Source organism: Grus americana, chromosome 2, assembly GCF_028858705.1.
Source record: "Grus americana isolate bGruAme1 chromosome 2, bGruAme1.mat, whole genome shotgun sequence".
Lineage (NCBI taxonomy): Eukaryota > Metazoa > Chordata > Aves > Gruiformes > Gruidae > Grus > Grus americana.
The window spans coordinates 136,019,051-136,039,804 of NC_072853.1; the positions used below are offsets into that span (position 1 = coordinate 136,019,051).

Genomic DNA, 20,754 nt, shown 5'->3' on the forward strand with positions numbered 1-20,754 from the left:
AATACAAACAAAAAACAGAAACAGCAACAACAAAAACACCAAAAACACCCAACAAAAACAAAAACCCCAGAAAAAAACCAAAAACACTTATCCATTAAGATTTTCAACAGCTATCCACCAGGACAAAGCAAAAATCAGAAATATACTATTTCATGACTCTACTTTGATCCTTTTGATATGCACATTTTACAAACATAAAACTCTCTAAAAATATTAAGGCTAAAGTTAAGCACTCCTTTGGATTAGGATTGTCTTTGACATTTTAATTTGGCTGCTGTTCTTATACGCATTACAGCAAAAATTTTAATTAAGCGTTCGTATGCTACTTCGGATCCTTATATCAGGGATGAATGTTACTCATTTAACAAAAAACTTTTACGATTTTTTTCCCCCCTATTCAGTGATCAAGGTTCTAAACTCAGTTTATGGAACATTATCTACAGCCTCCTTTGAAAACAAAATTATTCACTTCTTCGATAGAAAATCACTTTGCAACACATTTTACCTTTCCACCATCCCTCCAGTACGAGAGAACCCTCTACACTGCAGACACTGAGTGGAGTCACCAGCTTCCTTTGCAGACCAGTCTTCTCCCAGTCTGGCCTTTGTGTTTATAATTGAAAGTATCAGCAGCTAATCATATAAAAAGCAGTTAGGCCATCTATTCTAGTCATAAGTACATGAACGAGTCTGGCCTTTTGCAGGTAAGTTCACCTAGTCCCAGTTTCACCGCCCTGCTCCCCTGTGCCAATATCTATGCCTACCCAGCACCTCTACCAGTCCAGCTCCCAAACCTAACATGCCCAATAATCTGTCTGGTCCTGCTTCAATTCCCAGGGGATGCTCTATTAGCCTAACTAACAGACCATGTCTTTACCTGCTGGTCTTTCAACTAAAATTTTACTCAGCCTAGACTATTGCTTCTCCAAATAACAAGTAATTTCTGAGCTGGGAAATACTATCCATTAAAAAAAAGAAAAGCAAAAGCCCTAAAACTACATGTCTCATCACCATGACATCGCCTTATGAATTCTTGGTTTGACCTGGCCCTCACCTAAGGCAGGCACTGTGTGGACCCTGGGGTCCCACAGGAACTTTTCCACTTCTGCACAAGACTGCAGGGTTGGGAGTTACTCCATGCAATTTAAAGGAGTCTCAAGAGCCTTTCCAAGCTATAGAAACCTCCCCAGTTTGTTTCACATATCTTAGAATTGTATAAAAGTCCTGTATCAGATCCTCTTGAAACACTTTTCCATCTGTACACCTCATCTAAGAGCACCTCAGAACTAAACCAGAGCTTGAAAAAGTCCTTCAAGAACTGCTTTTTTGTGTTGTAAGAGACAAAAAAATCCTCAGCCATTCCTTTAAGTTTGGGCTTTGCTAAAGCTTCTACCATGTGTCAAGAGGGGCAGGGCTGATGCGAATGTCATTCCCTGAATCTCCATGCAGAGGGCTCCCAGCCATTTCATACAATATGAAATTTCCCACAGATTCTTTTTCTTATTTCTAAAAGCATAGGGTTTTTTTAACTTTGCCTCTATTTTCCTGCTACAGTTACATACTCGGATTCTCTAGCAAGCTCCCATGAAAGCACCTGAAGGGTAAAGAAGTATCTGCCAACAAAAAAGGCTGGAATCTCAGGTTTGGCTTCAAGAAACACAAGTGAGAAGAAATTCTCTAATGGCACTACCAAAAAAAAAAAAAGCTCCTGGGATGATACAACTTACACACTACCCTTCTTCAGAACCACATCTAACGGTGTGTGACTCCACATGCACTGTTCCATAAAAATCTCTGTGCCAGGGTATGTTGTATTTTATTTTTTTAATTTGGGGAGGGAGGGGAGGTTGTTAAGACAGCCAAAACAAGGCTTGGGTTATTCATATGACATAGGTACTCTGAGAACCCTAGAGTGAAATCAGTACATACCCACCAATGTTTTTATTGCAATAACTGTAGAAAGACAGAATCTGTAGTACACACCATAAAGTTCACGGAAGCAGGATTTGACCTTCAAGTTATGAAGTGGTATTTTAGATGAGCCTTATCCCAATATATCACTACAATAGTACAAGAAATGACATGGGTTTTGCTGCTGAACTGTAACTTGTCTAGTACAGCAGATCTTGAAAGACACACTTAAAGCTAATCTGTTTTTGCAACTTCCAGCAAATACTGTTTTTCTGTTAAATCTACTCAGTCATACACATTTTTTGAGAATCGTATTTGAGAAAAAGGAAAATATAACTGACTAAATCAAAAAAGCTTAATTCTCCTGAAAGCAGTCAGATTATTAAGCTCTTGCAAAAGCTGCTTATAGCTATGTATTTCATTTAAATAAAATAAAATTTAAAAAAGCAGCTAAGGGGACTAAAACAACATACAGGACAGCACGTTTGTGTCTCAGCTGTATCTTCAAAAAGATCTGCTTATATAGATATTTAAATGCTTTTCAAAATACAATGTATTGAACTCTTCTCAAAACAGAGTCATGTATCTGACCAGCAAACTGCCTAACGCAGCCTAAGATGCTGTTGACCTTCCTTGAGGCAAGGGTACATTGCCAGCTCCTGTTCAGCTTGTCCATCAGGACCTTCAGGCCCTTTTCTACAGAGCTGCTTTCCAGCCAGTTGGCCTGCAACCAGTATTGGTGCATGCGGTTATTCCTCCCCAGGCTGAATTTCAACAATAAGAAATACAAAGTCCTGCATGAGATTCCTATTGGTCCATTTCTCCAACCTGTCAAGGTCCTTAATGCATCTTTTAAGCAGTACTGACAACAGTTACCAACTCCAGGGGCGCTCCACCAGTTACTGGCCTCCAGCTGGACCTTAGGCTGCAGATGCAGCCCTTTGAGCCTGGCAGCTCACCCAGTTTCCACCTCACCTCCCTGTTCACTTAATCTATCCATACTTCATCTCTTCATCCATGAGAATGTTATAGGAGACAGTGCTGAAAGCCTTACTGAAGCAGATAAACAACATCCACTGCTCCCTGCTCATCCATTTTGCTAGCGATTTCATTGCAGAAGACTGGTCAAGGGGATTGGTCAAGCATGACTCTCCTTCATAAACCCATGCTGACTAATCCAAATCACCTTCTTTTCCTTCATACATTTAGAAGTGATTTCCAGGATTAGTTGCTCCATCACCCTCCCAGGGATCAAGTTGAAGATGACCAGCCTGTAGTTCTCCATATTCCTCTTCTTGTCCTTTGTGAAGCCAGTAATGATGTTTGCTTTCTCCAGTCCTCAGGAACCTCTCCCAAATACCACAACCTTTCAAGGATAACCAAGAGTGGCCTTCATAATGGCATTAGTCAGACTCCTTAACACTCATGGGTGCATCCCTTCAGCTCTCACGGACTTGTGTGTGCCCAGTTTGTTCAAGTTCCCCGATCCTCCTCTACTGAGGGTCAGTCTGCAGTGCTTGAGGCCTTCCTGCTGGTCCTATGGGCCTGGGATTCCTGAAGGTCAGTTTTACCAATAAAGACTGAGGTGAAGAAGGCATCGAGTACCTCAACCTTTTCCATGTTCCCTGTCACCAGATTCCCTGTGCCATTCAGTAATGGTCTCACATTTTCCCTAGTCTTCCTTTTGAGGCTGATACACCTGCAGAAGCTCTTCTCATTGCTCTTATTCTTAACATGCCCTGCCAGATTCAACTCCAAGGGAGCGCTGGCTTTCCTAACCTGGTATCTCTCTATTCCTTCAAAGTCATCTGTCCCTGCCTCAACCTCACGTATGCTTCCTTTTTACGCCCGATTTTTGTTAGAAGCTCCTTGTCAATGCACGTAGGCCTCCCAGCACTTTTGCTTAACTGTCTAGACATCAGGATGGATTGTTGCTGAGGTTGGAGGAGGAGATCCTTGGGGAAAAAAAAAAATCAACCAACTTTTTTGACCCTTCTTCTCTCCAGTACCATATCTATTTTAATTGTGGTGTAGCTTGGTATCAGGGCTGTGCTAGTGTGCACACAAGTCATTAATTCCCTGGGTATACCAGGAACTCCCCAGGTAGATCTCTACAGAGGTGAGATGAAAGGACTTATTTGCAACTCTAGTCGCAAATACTTAAGTATTTGACTTAATTCCTAAAGGAGCTCGCCATGTGGGAATTTTGGACTGTTATAATGATTCCCCCAGGCAGGTCCTGCTGTGCCTTAACAAACTCATCTGCTTCAATGTGCTGATTAACATTTTGAATGGAGTGTCTGGCCATTCCAGAGAGACACTCAGGCACTTTCTGCAGCAGATTTAACCAAATTGTAAATACATTAGACACTTGCAAATAGTAAATTGTTCCTCAGGATGCAGAAATGGTCACATACAATCTTTGCAGTTATGATTATTTAGTGATGATTTGTATGTAGTTGAAGATATTCTATAGCAATGGATCACGCACGTGCTAGAGGTCATGTAGGGCCACAAGTCATCTGGGTTATAAGAACTCAATGGAACCGTGTTTTGGGGAGTCTCACACAATCCAGCTAAAGACACTGTTGCAAGAACCCACCATCCAGACCAAAGCAACCAATTGCTTTGTTCAAGAGATCTGATTGTTGTGGAAGCCTGTGCAACATACTTCTACTATGGGACACTCCAATACTGTATTTGTTTCTTTTCACTGCGTGAGTCCTTGACTTGAAAAGTCATCGGCAGTCATAATTTATGATTTTTTGTTTATTTACCAGTATCAGTACTTCGTAGGCACCTGAAATGTCAATGTGGAAAACAATACAGCCACTTGATACAGGAACTGTTATTGCCAGCATATGCTACAGGTGCAGTCAGTAAGCCAGACCAAGGAATTAATGTGATCAAAATTTGCCTATGTAATGAATGAATTGCATTCCTGCTTCTAAAGTAATATCTCTCTCTGCATTACGCACTTATACCACTGCACTATTATGATGATCTGGAAAATGAATATGACAACATATGCATACAGAGTACTTTAACCATACACTTAAATACTTCAAATCTCATTTTGCATTGAAGGGACATAAGCAGATCATTGCCTTTATAAAAAACCTCACAGATAGTCACCATTCTGGCATCTGTGTTCAAACAGGAATGACAACTTGATACGTGACCACATGAAGAAAATAACTAACTGGAAGAATGCTGTAGTCATTACACAAACATGTACATAAAACATACATAGTTCTGCAAACAATGCCCTTTCTTTTAGAAAGGCATCTTTTCAGCCTTTTCCTTTCTCTACTCCTGACGATGCTGACAAAAAAAAGGTTGTGTAACATAATTCTGTAAACGTTCCACATGCATTTTTAAGACAGCAGAGTACATAGATTTCAACACGAGTTGCCACAGGTGATCATTTAGACTTTCCTAGTTGGTTTATTTAACTTTTAATAAATTTTGAATTATTGAAGAGCCCTTCATATAAAGTTCAGGTCTCCATATCTGACAAATAAATACCTGCATAATAAATTAGTTTACAAAACAACTGAGAGTGTTATTGCAGTAATCTGTTTTTTAGAATGTTAGTATATTCATTGAAATAATTTAGTATCAATTTAACATTTAATTTACAGATCTGAACTCAAAAGAAATTATAGACAGAAAAAATATGTAAAAAAGTAGCTATATTATGAAATACTGTAGGGAATAAAAATGACTGTTCACACACACACTGAACCCAGAGACATACAAATTTGATACAGTCAATGTAAAGAAAAATCTTATGTAAATTCCAATTCCTTTACCTGCTTTCACCATAATCTTTATCTTGTACTATATAACCCCAATAAATCAAAAATAAGTGGGTTTAGCAGCACTGAGATGGTTCTTACCATATTTCACTCTTCAGTTGTGCGAATTGCTTTATGAAATTGCAATTCTGAATGTTGAAATGGTATTATAATAAATAATTATGGAACTTGTGCACTAATTTTATTATTTTTTTAAACAAATCACTGCAATAGCTGCATGGATCCACATTTACAAAAATCCCTACCTACAGCATGAAAAAAAATTTCTCTGATAAAGCCTGACACTTAGACATTTATTACTGAAGATGATTTTACAAGAGTCAAGATTTAATTAGCTAGTCCTTCAGATGTACTTCAACACCTGGACACCAATTCATGTACTTCACTGCTGTTGGCTTGGACTGAGTTAATCTATTAAGGAAAATGCACAGTTTTACTAAATGATAAATTATTTCGCCAAAGTAACCATCCTGGAAAATCCAGGAAATAGTTGCATTGTTCAGAATATTTTTCTAATATAAATATGACGCAAGTAATATTATTTTAAGTGCTTTGACACTGCACTCATTTGCTTCTCTGAATCAGATAAGATTTTTTTGTTGCTCACTGTCAAGTTTATGAACAAATGACAATCATTTAAAATATCAATTCCCATTAAAGGCAATTAGATTGGGGAAGAAAACATAGGAAGTTATGTCCGAAGTGGTATTTTTAGGTGTGGTAAAAATGATTAAGTCAAAGTGGAATGACAGAATGGCCCTATTTAGGAAAGAACGTTCCATTCTTTGTTGTTACCAAGCAGGGAATGGGTTTATGGTGTGAATGACCAAATTCGTAAGACTGTTCTGGGATTTCAGAGGAGATAAAATGCAGTGCAGACAAGTATCAAACACAGACATTGCATATTAAGATGTATGAATAACTAATCCAGTATTGCATTCCTTATCTACATTAATACATGAAGAGGAATGAAGGAGAAAGAGGGCAAACGAAAAATAAAACCCCTTCTCTGCAGGCTTCTAGTCATTTGGTGTGATTAAGACAGCTCTCAAGAGCTGATAAACATTTGCCATCTGACTCTGTTCACAGTAGCACAAGTAGTAACTTTGAGGAAAAAATACAAAATATATCTATGTATGATTGCTATCAACCATCTTTAGAAAACTGAAAGATGGCACTCTTAGAAACATGATACTGGGAGCATGATCTAGAATCCTTTAAAGGTATTTCTTCATCACATACAAACATACAGCTACACCGAAAGTACAAATAAATCAACTTTGAATTTTCTGACTCAGTAAGAAAAAAATCTATTGTATGCAACACTGGAAAATACTTTTCTCTTTTAAGTGTTACAAATTAGAATTGACATGTCATTAAAAAGGTATTTCTTATCATTGAAATATTTATGGAAAAAGTTTGTAGGCACTGCACTGAATATGTAAGAAAATATATTTAAGCTGATGCTGCAAAGAAAAGAAACAGAAATCAGTCAGCAGGATACAAACCCAAGACCTGTGGGTGCCCAGGGGAAATGGCAAAGTTACACACCAATTAAACACAGAGTACAAGGCACAGGGCTGCCTGCAATGCTTTATTCATTCAGAATTGTTACTCGTGATTCAGGGAAAATTCAGACCAAAGACTCAAGTGATAGTATTGTTCTAAGAGGACAGCATTTTACTTTACTCCATTAACTTTGCCTTATTCCATTTTTCTAATCTTTCAGTCTAGCATTGGTATTAAACATGTTCACCATTTACTACACTTTACATTACGTTGCTATAAGCAAATCCACCACCTGAATTCAGAAATAGGTTCAGCAGAATCCCAAACCATTAAAAATTAGTTTGTACTTTTGTAGCTTCATAAGCCTGTAAAGCCACAAAGCCATGAAGGTTACTTTTAATTACAAAAGGCACCTTCAAGAATTTATTACATAAATCTTTATGACTCTTTACATGATCTACCCACCAACTGGGATTTATCCATCCTCATTCTCAGGCAAATGATGGTAATAATAGACAGGTGTCACCCACCAATGCCAGTCTATAAGTCCCAGTTGGAGCAGTGCAGAAGATTTATTTTTTTAGATATGTATTTTTTAATACATGAATTATTCCTCATCAGCCCTGAAATTCAAGGCAAGAGATGGAAGAACTGCCAGCTCTTACTGCTGAAATTTGTCTTCAGGGAAGCACTCTCTTTCCTGCAGCTACTGACTACTTGGAATGAGATGTATTTACAAACTCCCTCAACAATTCCCAGATAAATGCGTATTAACCCATTCTGTCCATCCCATTAACAAATGCTCCACTTCATGGGAAGGCAGGTAAAGAAAGAAATGGGAACCATGGAGTTCCTTCCAAACTATCCTGCTCTCACTGCAGTCTAGATGGAAGGCAACCCTCTAATTTGTGTTCTGCTTGTCCAGAGGTTTTTCCCTACCTAGAAGCATCACCCATAGTAATCGGTCACCTTTGTCTTTTGGGGACACAGTTGTTTATGCCCTGCTAAACACAAAGCGCTTTACCTAACTCAGAAAATGAGTAATAATCAAAAGCTTAATTTTGTAACAAACAACTTGTTAGGCTCCATTTGTGCTACCTGACTTCAAAGGGAAGGATTCTTTTTAATCAGCCAAGGAAGAAAAGAATTTGTATGCAAACAGAATTAAGCTAACGGTAAAGCACACCAGTTGAATGTGGATTCATTAAACAGGGCTGTATGTGAGGACTACATTAGGCATAGGGAATAGAAGGGAAAAAAATCTATATCTTAAAATGTGACAGGCTCCATTTACGTTCCTAGATGAGATTACTTTTCTCTACAATACATTAACCAAAGGCACTTCCAAAACTGAGGGACTATATTACATGCGCTAATCAGAACTTTTTTCTAAGTAGGTCAATTGTTGAAACAAAATCTTGAAATCTTATGCACTGTTAAAAAAAAATCTCCTGAAAGCAGTACAGCCAAGGTGCTAATCACTTTGTAAAATATAAAAACCTTCTGCATAAACATTAAATGTAGCACTTTAAAATGCACAGTCATACACCTGAGGCTGTTCTTTCACTGTCATTTTAATTCAGGTTTTAATAACCAACTGAATTTTAATTAGATGAATTACTTGATTTGCATATATAGTTGTTTAACTTCACAAAGATTGACTTGTTTAACATTTAATTTTTTCTGACATCAAAATGTCCCCAGTTCCAAATGGTCAGGCATATTTAGACTTTAGGAATATGTTATTTGTTTAGAAGAACATGAATAAACAAGATAGGGTTGGTGGGTTTTTTTTCCTGTTTTTATTTACATAGGCATATCACATCTTTGAATAGCTGTGACTGAGAATGAGGCATCATGGGGACAGACGGTGAAGGTACTAACTAAACTGAAGGTGAAGTAGCTTTGCTGCCCAACTTCAGAAGAGACAGTTCTGACTTCACGTTCCAGGCAAACAGCACTGGTCAGTATGTACTGTCCTGTACCACACATAACATTGCAAATCCACAAACTAAAAATCTCTTCAGTAGACTATGTTTCCCAAACATTATTCTAAAGCCTGACTGATGATTATCCATTATGTTCATGCCTTCTTTCACAATTAAGAAACAAAGTATATGTTCATGGATGGGTACGGAAGGGAGGAGTTGCCATGGATTTCAATGGCAATGCCATTAACCTCTCTGAAGACATATGCAATAAAACTCTGCCTGCCTCCTGAGCGAACCAAAAGCTGTTTAACTGCAATTAGGACAGCACTGAACCCTTGCTGCTAAGAAATAGGCTCTATTAGCTTGGGCATGGTACCAACACAGCTTTCTGTAGCCTCAGGATGCAGACAGAATCGTCATCCAGCTGTTAGCAGCATGGAAACAATAAACTCACATCTGTCTAAAAAGGACATACTGACTTACTGATGTTACAGCTATAAGTGCAGAATTAAGATTATGAATTTTGATGACGTATAACTGATCAGGGAATGATGACTGGAAGCAGCTGAATCAAATCTGAAAACAAAATATGTGAAATATGACTTATTTTCATCAAAATAGGATGGAAAGAAGTGGGTAACTTGCTAGGGAGTACACTACTGTACTTTGGTCCTGAAAATAAAGCCAAAGTAGCTTCCTGAACCAGGTGACATTTAGAAAGGCCCAAAGGGAAGTTGCACCTTTACCACCCAAAAAAGCAGCTTAGTAATCCACTATATCCAAACTGCTGCAAACTGCGCTTCAGCAAGAGCTTCACATAAATGAAAGGTATTTTAATTGTTCATGGGTTTGGAGGGGTTGTTTTGGTCTATACTTTTGGAGGGGTCTTTTTGGTTTATATGGGAATAAAGAAAAATTCTCGACAAGAAAATAGCTTGTCAAATAAGCTACTGTGTCTTATGGAAAATGTAATAAAACAGAATCATGGAATGGTTGGGGTTGAAAGGGACCTTAAAGACCATCTAGTTCCAACCCACCTGCCAGGGGCAGGGACACCCTCCACTAGACCAGGTTGCCCAAAGCCCCATCCAATCTGGCCATGAACACTTCCAGGAAGGGGGCATCAACAGCTTCTCTGGGCAACCTGTTCCAGTGCCTCATCACCCTCACAGTAAAGAATTTCTGTCTTATATCTAATCTAAATCTACCCTCCTTCACCTTAAAGCCATTATCCCTTGTCCTATCACTACATGCCCTTGTAAAAAGTCCCTCTCCAGCTTTCAAATATATACTGTAATACTTGCATGCATATAGCCTGCCACCTTTTTAATGTAATTCCTTGTAAATAAGACAGTAGATAACCAAAATCCTCATATAATCACATAAAACATATGTCAAGAGTCCAGGATGAAATCTTGCAGAGGGAACAGATTATCTCAGTGAAACATACTTGAAGGAAGAGAGTTCTTCAAAAATCAGAATGATAGAATGGTTTGGGATGAAAGGGACCTTAAAGATCATCTAGTTTCAAAAAAATGAAAGGATCCTACCTACATACACAACACAACATTACTGTCCAAGTGAAGGTTTGGTTTGTTTATTTTCTTTACATCCACAACCTGTAGGCTATACATGACTATTGGCTATGCATCTCAGAGTCACATAGTAATAACATAAAATTTCATTTTTAAGCCCAAGTCAAATTCTGGAATTATTCCACATTTCTCCCCTCAAGTTAACTTACTGTAAGTTAATTCAAGGTACATGGTTTTGCAAAATATTATGTAGGCTTCCACACAGTTGTTCTGGTCTACAAATACGCGTTCAAGCATGAAAAATAACCGAAGTTAATTAGCAAACAACTAACTTAAGGAAGAATAGTCTTGAGCAGACATACTCCAAGTTTTGCCACGCCTTCACAGAAAATAAAGTAGCTCTCCTAATTCAATCTCCACACTAAGTATTCTTAGCAGGCATGCACAACATTAGAGAGAGAAAGTTTTGGTTGTAAACCATAAATATTCATTAAGGAGATATTGCATGGCCTTTTCAGACAAATACATGTCTGAGAAAAGATTATATTCATTAGAATTTTTGCCAATTTATTAACAGCATTTAACTGTATGTAACATTTCTAAATCCAGCAATTTAGAGTGAGTACGTAAAAGGATAAATCTGGTTCACACAGTCTAAAATCTTCTTCACAGTCTGGGAAAACACTACAACAACAGAGGAAAAAATTCATAAGAAAAATCTTCATCTGTCAGTCAAAGATTCTCCTGGCATAATTTCAAAACTTTACTCCCACTTTGCTATACGTTTTGATATAAAAGTTCATCCTTTCAAATCATCATGTTAGACTAAGCTAGCAATCCTGCTAGAATATCTGCAAACAGAAATCTGCAAGAGTAAAAAAAAAGGTTGCCATCTCCAAAACACACTTATGACCTCACACCTTAAAATTCAGAGATTTGCTATTCTTAAATACTGTGTTCATCTGCCTAAAATAGTTTGTTTATGGATCTTTTTTCTTCTCTCCCTATGAAGACAGATATGAAAGGAACTGGAATCATAATACCAAACATGAATAATGCTGTTCACATATATTCAACAAATTGTACTATTTAGTTCCAAATGATTTATTCAGTGAATGTTTTCTGCTGTATGAAAACAATGTATTAAGTTCTGCAATCTTTATGTCTCATTTGTACAAACTCCATAAAATTTGCAAATAGATCCCATATGAAAGAAAGAAAAAGAAAATTCAAGTCATACAACCATTTCTTAAATAAACAGCAGCAATAACAATCTTTTGCTCAATGAAGATTTGACAAATAAGTTAATGAAAATCTACAATTACCAGGATTATAAATTACAGAATCATCAGCAGCATTGTTTTCATTTACAAAGCCAGAAGTAATTATAAATAATGAAATAAGAGAGGTCTAGTAACAGCCTTGGTTAAGAGTATCAAATTAGCGAGCTGAGCAGAATTTGAAAAATCTAACAGCACCGAAGAGCAGTCATAGTGACAATAATTGTCAGCATCTGCTATTTCATTGCAATAGTACATCAAATCCAGCTGTAAATACAAGGCTTTTTAATCTTTCTCAACAAGTACGCTTTCCTGCTTCCTCTGCTTTCAAATACAGATGTGTAACGATCATGCCTCATACAAGACTATTTGATGAAAACATTATGATTGAGAATAAAATGACTTACCAATATTTATGACACAAGAGGTGCCATTCTAGACAGAAACTCAAATAGGACAAATGTTTTCCAGCCTCTATTAAAATATTCTGAAGTCATTATTTGACATCTGAAACTCTGTTTCTAAAGAATTCCTGTATGCTATTCAAAATAATTCTGTTCCATTTTATCTTCCACCAACGCTGGGTGGAAAACTGGATCAACTAAAATCAATCATACTACTCAGCGAATTGTATTAGTTAAAATTCTCTAGTAACTCTTGAAACTGCCAGAGTGTTGTGCTGACATTATCTGAGATAGAGAGGAAGCAACTTAGAAGGTTCAGAGAAGCTTTAAATTTTACTACTTCCTACAAGCTACAAACCTTACAAATCTGACTAATTCGGGCTTCATAACCAAACCATAACCTTTTGGATTAAAAAAGGTGCTGGGAAATATCAAACCCTACCTCTATTCTAAACACGACTGAGGTTACATTTCCTTACGTGCTCAGGCACTGAAGGTGGGAGTGCACCATGGAAATGATATAAAATTCTAATCATGGCCCACGTATCATTTGCTCTCCACAGTAACTACAGAAGATGACAAACGCAGGCTGGACCTTCCAAACACCTATGATGGGGAGGGAGATTACAGACAGATGAAGCAAAGTAAATGTGCAACTGCCACAGAGTCATTCTGATGGAGCTCCTAAGTATCTTCTGCTATAAACTGTGAAATCCTAGATAGCTTCATTTCTTCCACATGCCTTCAGAAACAACTACATAGGCAGTGAAATATTAAAGACCCTCCCTCCCCATTCCTCCTTCTGACCTCCTCCCACCTATAGAAGTATTACGGGATCAGATTTTAGAAACATTATTTAAAATATTCTATGTACCCTCCCACTCAGAGCAGTGATCATATACAGTATGCTGACTTGCATTACATTTAATGTATAAAAACCCACAGTAACCAAAGACTACTTTGAATGCTACATATCTGCTAGTCAGAAGTTCTATTTTAAGACATGACCTACCTTTTTGTAACATTATTTATTTTGTCTACTTTACAGATTACTGTTTTACTGTTTTAAAATAGAAAAAATTATTTGGGAGGTGGTAGGGGTGTGCTACCACCTCTTCCGTAACATTAACGCCACATAGCAAAGAAACAGCACAGAAAAAGTCACCCTAGAATTATTTTACATTTGTCTGCACACCCTTTCACTTACAGCTAACAGCAAGAGAAAAAGAAAGAACTAGAGGAGGAAACCTGCTAACAGTAAGCTGTACTTGGAGACAGATCTCAAAAAAGTAGGTTTCTTGGCTTGAAAGAATTCCCCCCCACCCCCAATATTCAGAATCCAATGAAGTTCATTAATTTCAGTGACAGTCAATTGAACAGTTAATATGACAATACAACAATACACTTGTTATGACTATTAGCACCACAAATTTTGGAATGGATAATGTAACAATTCCTTTGAGATGAAATACTGGATTAGGGATACTGGTGTGAAACACTGGACAGCTTAGGGGTCCCAGAGGTTAGGCTGTGATAACATTAATTATTAAGTTTCAAGACTTCTAAGCCACAACAGCTATTTCTAAAGTCAAAAAGAGATGGCCTCAGAAACAGAACTAAGCATATCTGAGTGCTAGAGAGAAGAGGAAAAATTATTGACAATACTTTAAAAATTAAACAGGTCCCACACACTATTTGGCTAAAATCTCATATTTTTAAAACAATCACTTTTTGCCTCCCATTTTGCAACAAATTTGGTATAACATTTAAAAATATTTCCTCTGCACACAGAAGAGCTGAAAACTTATTTTTAGCCTGGTTTCCTAAGGAAATGAAACTTACCCGTTAGGCCCTCATCACAATAACTTTTGAATTCATAGAATGATTTCTGCCAGGTCTGACAGAGTATAAAACATGTTAGGTTCCCAGAAATGGCAACTGGGAGAGGAAAGAGAATCTAACTAGCGCTCCCACTGTGGGGTTGCCTTCTGTAGGCTTCGGGGAGACACCTGGGAGCTTCTCCTGGAGATGTGGAGAGCAGGATCCTGTAGTTGCATTGCTCAGAGGTCTAGGTAGAGGGGGGAAAGGATAAGGCTGGTTTTGTTTCGTTGAGGGAATAATAAGGGTTAAGATCTCTGCAAAACAACCTTATTTGGTTTGCCACTTTGGTAAGAACAAATTACTTGCTCATTACCTTCATGTTGCTCAGATGAGGGATATGGATGACCTGAAAATGCAACACATTCTGCAGCTATTACTACTCTAACTTATTCACTACTATTAGATTTTTTTTTTCCTTACAGGACTTTTTTTGTTGTTTTTACTTGATGGCTCTCCAAAAACATTGTTATTAAAGATAAATTATGTGAAAGCCTTTTCATTACAATGCATTCATATTTTAGGGCAAGAGTGGCGGCAAGCACAAGTTCTCTCCTAGATGAACTTTCCACAGTCCTACACATTTTCTTGTGCAAGATTCAAATGGAATTACTTCTACTGTTTTTCAGTATGAGAATATACATAAAACTATAGTAATTTCAAAACCTTATTTTTATCAACCTCATGAAACTCCCAAAACATTTGGCTTAATGTTTTTTGTCTTTCAAAAGTAAATATCCAAATACGAGCAGAAAACATAGAAGTCACTTTGCAAATACATGTTGTAGAATCTATGAAGTATCAATGTGAATAGACAGCTTGCAATAAAATAAAATTAAGGCGTTGAACATCATGTCTTGAAGAACCTAAAATGCATTGTCAACTTTTTTGTGATGTCTTCCCTAGGAAAAACACCCATCACTGGGGGTTTTTTTGTTTGTCTTCTGTTTGGGGTTGGTTTTGCAAGGAAAATTATCATTAAAAAGCTGCTAATACATTTCAAGTAAAGAAATATACTGACAACAGAAGTTAATGCATCCCACTACATGAACAATGCTATAAAACAGATTCTCATGTGCCCTTCCCTAGTTTTGGGGTATATTTAACCACATCACAGATACTTTACCGGTTAGACAAAAAGAAATAGCTATAACAGCTGAAACCCCCATTACAACTTTTGGCCGCATACTAAGAATCCAGTCCAACTCCCATTCAGACGAGTAAAACCCAGGCTAGAACCTTCAATTGTATTGCTGCTGAGGCACCAGGCTTGAACTTCATACAGACTTTATGGCAGATTAACAGGGTTGTTTTGAGTACAGCAAGTGTAAAACCAGCTTATTTTAGCCTTAACTATACGCCTCCAGCATAAGACTACTTCATTTCAGGTTATCTAGTGTATTTAGAAGTGAAAGTACTGAAAAATATTTGCTTGTTTATTTAGCCTATTATTTAGGATTTTTAACTACAATAATTATTACTAACAGGACCTGCAACAGAAACCATGAAATAAGAATTTCCCAACCACCAAGTAGCAATAGCAACCGACGTAGATGGCTTCAGCTTGTGAAGGACAGTGCAGTGTAAGATACAGTACTTGGGAGGGACATGGAAGTTTATTTCTCAACTCATTCAAAAACCATCATTTAAACCACCTTCAAGACCTTATGGGCTTGCCTTGGTTTTTCAACTGTTATTATTATTTTGGTAGCTAGCTTGTAATTTGTCAAGGGAATATACCCTTCTGACCCTGCACAAAGTTTGTTGCGAAGGCAGGAATGTAACCATCTAGATTTTGTACTGTGAACAACTCATAGGATCATATATTTTACGATTATGAAAAAATAACACAAAGCAATACATCTTATTCAAATTTTAATCACTGAGGATCACTTCCAATTCAATTTTCAGTTTAGATCTTAAATGAAAGGAACTTACCAGTTAGAGCGTACATGGTCTTGTTTATGTAACTCATGGTGGTTTAGAAGGCTAGCAAGGCTGTTCTGATATTAAAAGCAACAATGAAGGGAAGTGGTTAGTCAACTAGCTGGTTCAGTTATTCCCTCCCACTTCTTACAGCAGTACCTAACTCTGTGGGATCATAATTCAGCTTGCCATTCCAGTTCTTCCTTTTGGGTTTTTTTTGTTTTGTTTTTTAAAAAAAGAAGCACTATACTAGCTTTGCAGGATTATTACAGTGTTTCAAACCAGATGTTCAATACCTAGAGCCATAATAAGATGCTAGATACATCAAAGTAGTAATAATCTCTGCTTACTTAGAGGGAAAAAAATCAGAAAGAACCAAAAATCTACTAGGAGTAGTTTCTCATTGCTGCTTTGAACTGAAACTAATAAAATGCAACCTATTTTGCATTAGTGGGGATGGAAGAATAAATTAGCTGTATATATCATTGGTGAAGTTACCTAACAGACTAGATCCAGCTGACTGTGATTCAGACAGGAATTTTTATGCAGGCATTTATGCATCTGTATGTGAAGAGCGGATGCTAGCTAACAAAATATTAGTATTTTATAATCACTTCATACAGGTGAAAGTGACCAAGGGTAATGAGAGACAGAAAAGAACTGATATAATTCTTTTTTAACTAATATGTTTAATTTTTGCCTTAAAGTCACATTTATAAACATATTTCCATACACGCACTGTAGGCTTCATTTCAGGTAACAAATCTGGTTCTCCGGAATTTATTTCAAATTAATTTTGCTGCTGAGCCACGATTTTTTCTAACAATGTTTAACACTGCATGTAAAAGGAACTCTGAAAGAATTAACACAGTCTCAGTGTCCTGAGCTCCTTTAAACACAAAGAATTTCCACTTTTAGCAACAGTATTAGGAAAAAAACTCAAGACATCTCCCTTTGGTTTTATGCATTAAAATAATATAAAACACATTAAGACAAGCTGGCTAAAGCTAAGCCACAGAAATAGCCCAAGTATAACTTTACATTTGTGGTCTCATGGTTTACTCAATACTTTCCTTTGGCATTTGTACATAAAAGATTTAGTGGCTAAACAATCCAGGGGTCCAGGTGTTTTGAATACCTGAGATAAATCATAAGCTATATCAATGCTCAACCTCTCTCCCTACAAAAAAACCAAAACCAACCCTCACACCAAAGAAAACCCAACACTTGAATGATGCAACAAAGAACAGCACTCTGTCCCTCCCTGCAGCACACGTGCTCCCCAAGCCAGCTGCCTGCAGAACCTCTCTTGCTTTCGTGAAATAATGACTTTGCCACCCCCCAGCACAGACACTGTCATACTTCACTTTCACATTTGTTTCTTTCTTTCTTCCATCCATAGGGATTGCCCATCTAACACAATGGAGAAGCTACGTTTTGTAAGAATTTTCAGTGTACCAAACAAAAGTCTATCAGGCATCCGTCACCATCCTCTTTCGTGGCAGGACAATTCTAATAGCATTCTTGTTGCATCTTCCCAGTAACTTAGCATTCAGCTGGATATTGCCAAGCCCTATTTGCTTTATCTTGACAGTGCAAAAGACCTTACAATAGCACTACTAATTTCTTAAATATTTACTTACTAAACAGCTTCTGTGGAACCACTTCCCCTCTCCTGGGAGGAAAAGATGACAGGATCTGAAGAGAAAAAGACCCTCCAGAACGTGGTGGAAACTTAACTTGTGGAGGTTATGAAAAAGGACTTTGCTCAGCAGGAACAAAAGTGTGGACTAGGTGATGGTCCCTGGTTTTGAAGCAATTTCCTGGTATAGTAAGCAAGTAGTTCATGTTCCTAAAACACATCACACTAACAGCTGTGCATTCCCCCATCTCCCTATTAAAATACTGCCCCGTAGTTTCACTTCCTTGATGGTTAAAGCATTTATGTAATTTCCAACATATATGTACTCATAGCTGGTCTGTAACCATTGCTTCCTACCACTAAAGCTATCCGTTGGCTTTAGGACAGGTTTTCCCTCATTGCGATGGCTGCACTGGCGCAAAGAGATCTGAGCCTGATAGATTTGGAGCAGTTGAGGGCTTTCCACTACACATATCCAGGAAAACTAGGGGTGAGCAGGTAGGTATCTCTTTGTGAAATGATCATTATCCACACAAGTAATTTTCTCCTTTGTGCCCTGAGGTATTTATAATTTTTGTGTGTCCACTGAAGAGGAGACTTTTCCTCTATTTCTCCACACTTTACAGAATTTATGTCAACCTAGTTCTTTAAAATATATATATATTAGAATTACTAGAGTTACTGAATGCAAGAAATTCCTCATGTAGGAGACTTTCATAATCATTTAAAAGTATACTCAATTTAAGTTCCTTGCTATGAGCAATATCATATTCTGCTTATTACTTGTGAAATGAATGGCACATTATTTATGTTATTCCAATAGAGAATTGTATCATTTCCCTTTCATATCTCCTCTATCCAGGATGCACTGCCATGTTATATTCCAAGTGTTTGTCAGTGCTTACTGTGCAGACACTTGTCTTCAAATCAAGTATTCCAACAATGGTGCTTCATTTACCTTAAAGGCTTCAAAAGCAAGAAAATCATTGTGCAAGGCAACAGCTGGACAAGCAGGTGTTTATAAAATAGAGTTAAGAAAGTGAAGGTAACCAAGTGCTTGATGTGATAGCACAGCCCCAAAAAATCTACACTTGGATTTTCTACCACTGGCCAAATCATGGTGCAGTATTACTACAAACATTATACATGGGGGAAAAAAAAGGAAAAAAGTAGTCAAGGAAATTAGACTTTTTCTACTTCAGAAGATTACCTAGGCATCTTTACAGTCTTCCCTGGATTTCCAGCTGCGGATGATCCAGAAATTTCAGCTGTAATGTGTCACAAAGTTTTCTACAGTACAACCTGGAACAGAATTCGTTTTAACCAAAGGATAAGATCCCTAGCTGGAGCAGATGTGTGCTCCTCTATTGACTTCAGTTGAGCCATGCTGATTCAGCCTCATCGATGAGGGACAGGGAAGATGAACTCTTACAGTACTTTCACCTACTTACTAGTCAGTATAATATTCTGCAGCTTTTAGAACCAGTCATTAACCCATCCATTTTAAGTCAAAATAGGTGTTAGGTGGAAAAAACTGAGGAATCATCACAGAAGTCCGCCTAAGTGCTTACCTATGTTAACATCACTACCTGCACACTTTCAAGATACATTTTTTTCAAACAAATCAAAGAGTCAGCTGAAACATTCCCATAAACACAAAACGGGAGCAGTGCTTTATGCATACTAACTATATCCCAAAAGAAAAAAAATTACATTAGAACTGCCCTCCAAAAAGTAGCTTTCAGGTTATCTCTAGTTACTAAATAAACAAAATATTATTCGAACCTCCATGAAAAGCTTTCATTATTTTTCCTGAAGATTCACAAATCTGAGGTCTCTGGAACTCAGAGAAACAAAAGAAAGTTGGAGAACCTATTAGTATGCCCTGCGTGTGACTCTCCTCTGTATTTGCTTGTGCCTTTCTACAGATTACGAGACAGCATGAGATAGAACCATTACTTAAACAACAAGAACAATTACCAATGCTAGGAATTGCATCATATAAAGAGGATACTATCATCTTCTCCAGAAGAAACAATTAAAAATCCTTTCAATATCTACTGAAATCTCAGCATTCATTTGTGAAGTGGCTTATCAAGAAATACTAAACTTTAAAAATCGATAGCAGATGTAAGTTTCTATACTGGAGATAAAGCTTTCATTAGTCATGATATACTAATATGTATGCCACATGACAAACATGCCAGACATCAAAGCACCCCACACATTTTCGTATAGTTAACTATAGTGTCTACTACTCTACTCATTCTACATGTGCAAACGCTACTGTGTTTGCTCAGATGTTTCTACTAGGTTAACACCACCACAGCAGGAAAAAAGCTACATATTTGATTTTGAAAGATAAAACATGATAAAGTAGGAAAATTTTTGTTCTATATATTAAATATCTATTTTTCTTCCAGCATAACTTAACTATGCAAGTATCAAGCCAATTTATAAAAATCATCCTTGATCTCTTGAGATATCATTACAGTTGTTGTTATTTAAAATAAAACCAAATAAAAATATCTAAACTGTTTCAATCTCCATTTAGACCAGTTGTTACACATTACTGAAATTCCTTGAGGAAGTGCAACTTTTACAAATTTGGACAGCTTGTTTCATTTCCCTAAGCTGTTTCTTTATATCATCTTTGCCTTAAGGGTGGGGGGAAAAAACCCAGCAGAATCTAAAAAAAAATTGTGTTTATATGGACAAAACAGAAATGGCATTTTTTTTAAATTGACCATTTATTACTAAAAGTTTTGGTCCATTCAATGGACTGAAAAACCTCCTCATTAATTTTACACGTCAAGGCTGCACATCCCAATACATGTAGCATGTGCTACAGCGTAGCCCTCAGCTAGTCAGAGGACTTTGGGTTTATGGGAGGTTTTTTTTTTTTGAATGGCAAAAC

The 20,754-nt window shown here is 37.2% G+C and overlaps 1 protein-coding gene across 3 annotated transcripts in view; it reads right to left on the reverse strand.

The window, feature by feature from the left end:
* Positions 1 to 20,754, reverse strand: part of HDAC9 (histone deacetylase 9) — a 484,926-nt gene that overhangs the window by 387,684 nt on the left and 76,488 nt on the right. The window contains exon 1 of one of the 3 annotated variants that reach the window (XM_054816931.1): positions 16,208 to 16,254. The exons of the other annotated variants lie outside the window; for them this stretch is intronic. Within the exon in view, the coding sequence (XP_054672906.1) occupies positions 16,208 to 16,244 (37 nt within the window). The 5' untranslated portion in view covers positions 16,245 to 16,254. Of the gene's footprint in view, positions 1 to 16,207; positions 16,255 to 20,754 lie in introns of those variants that run through there. 3 annotated transcript variants of the gene reach the window in all.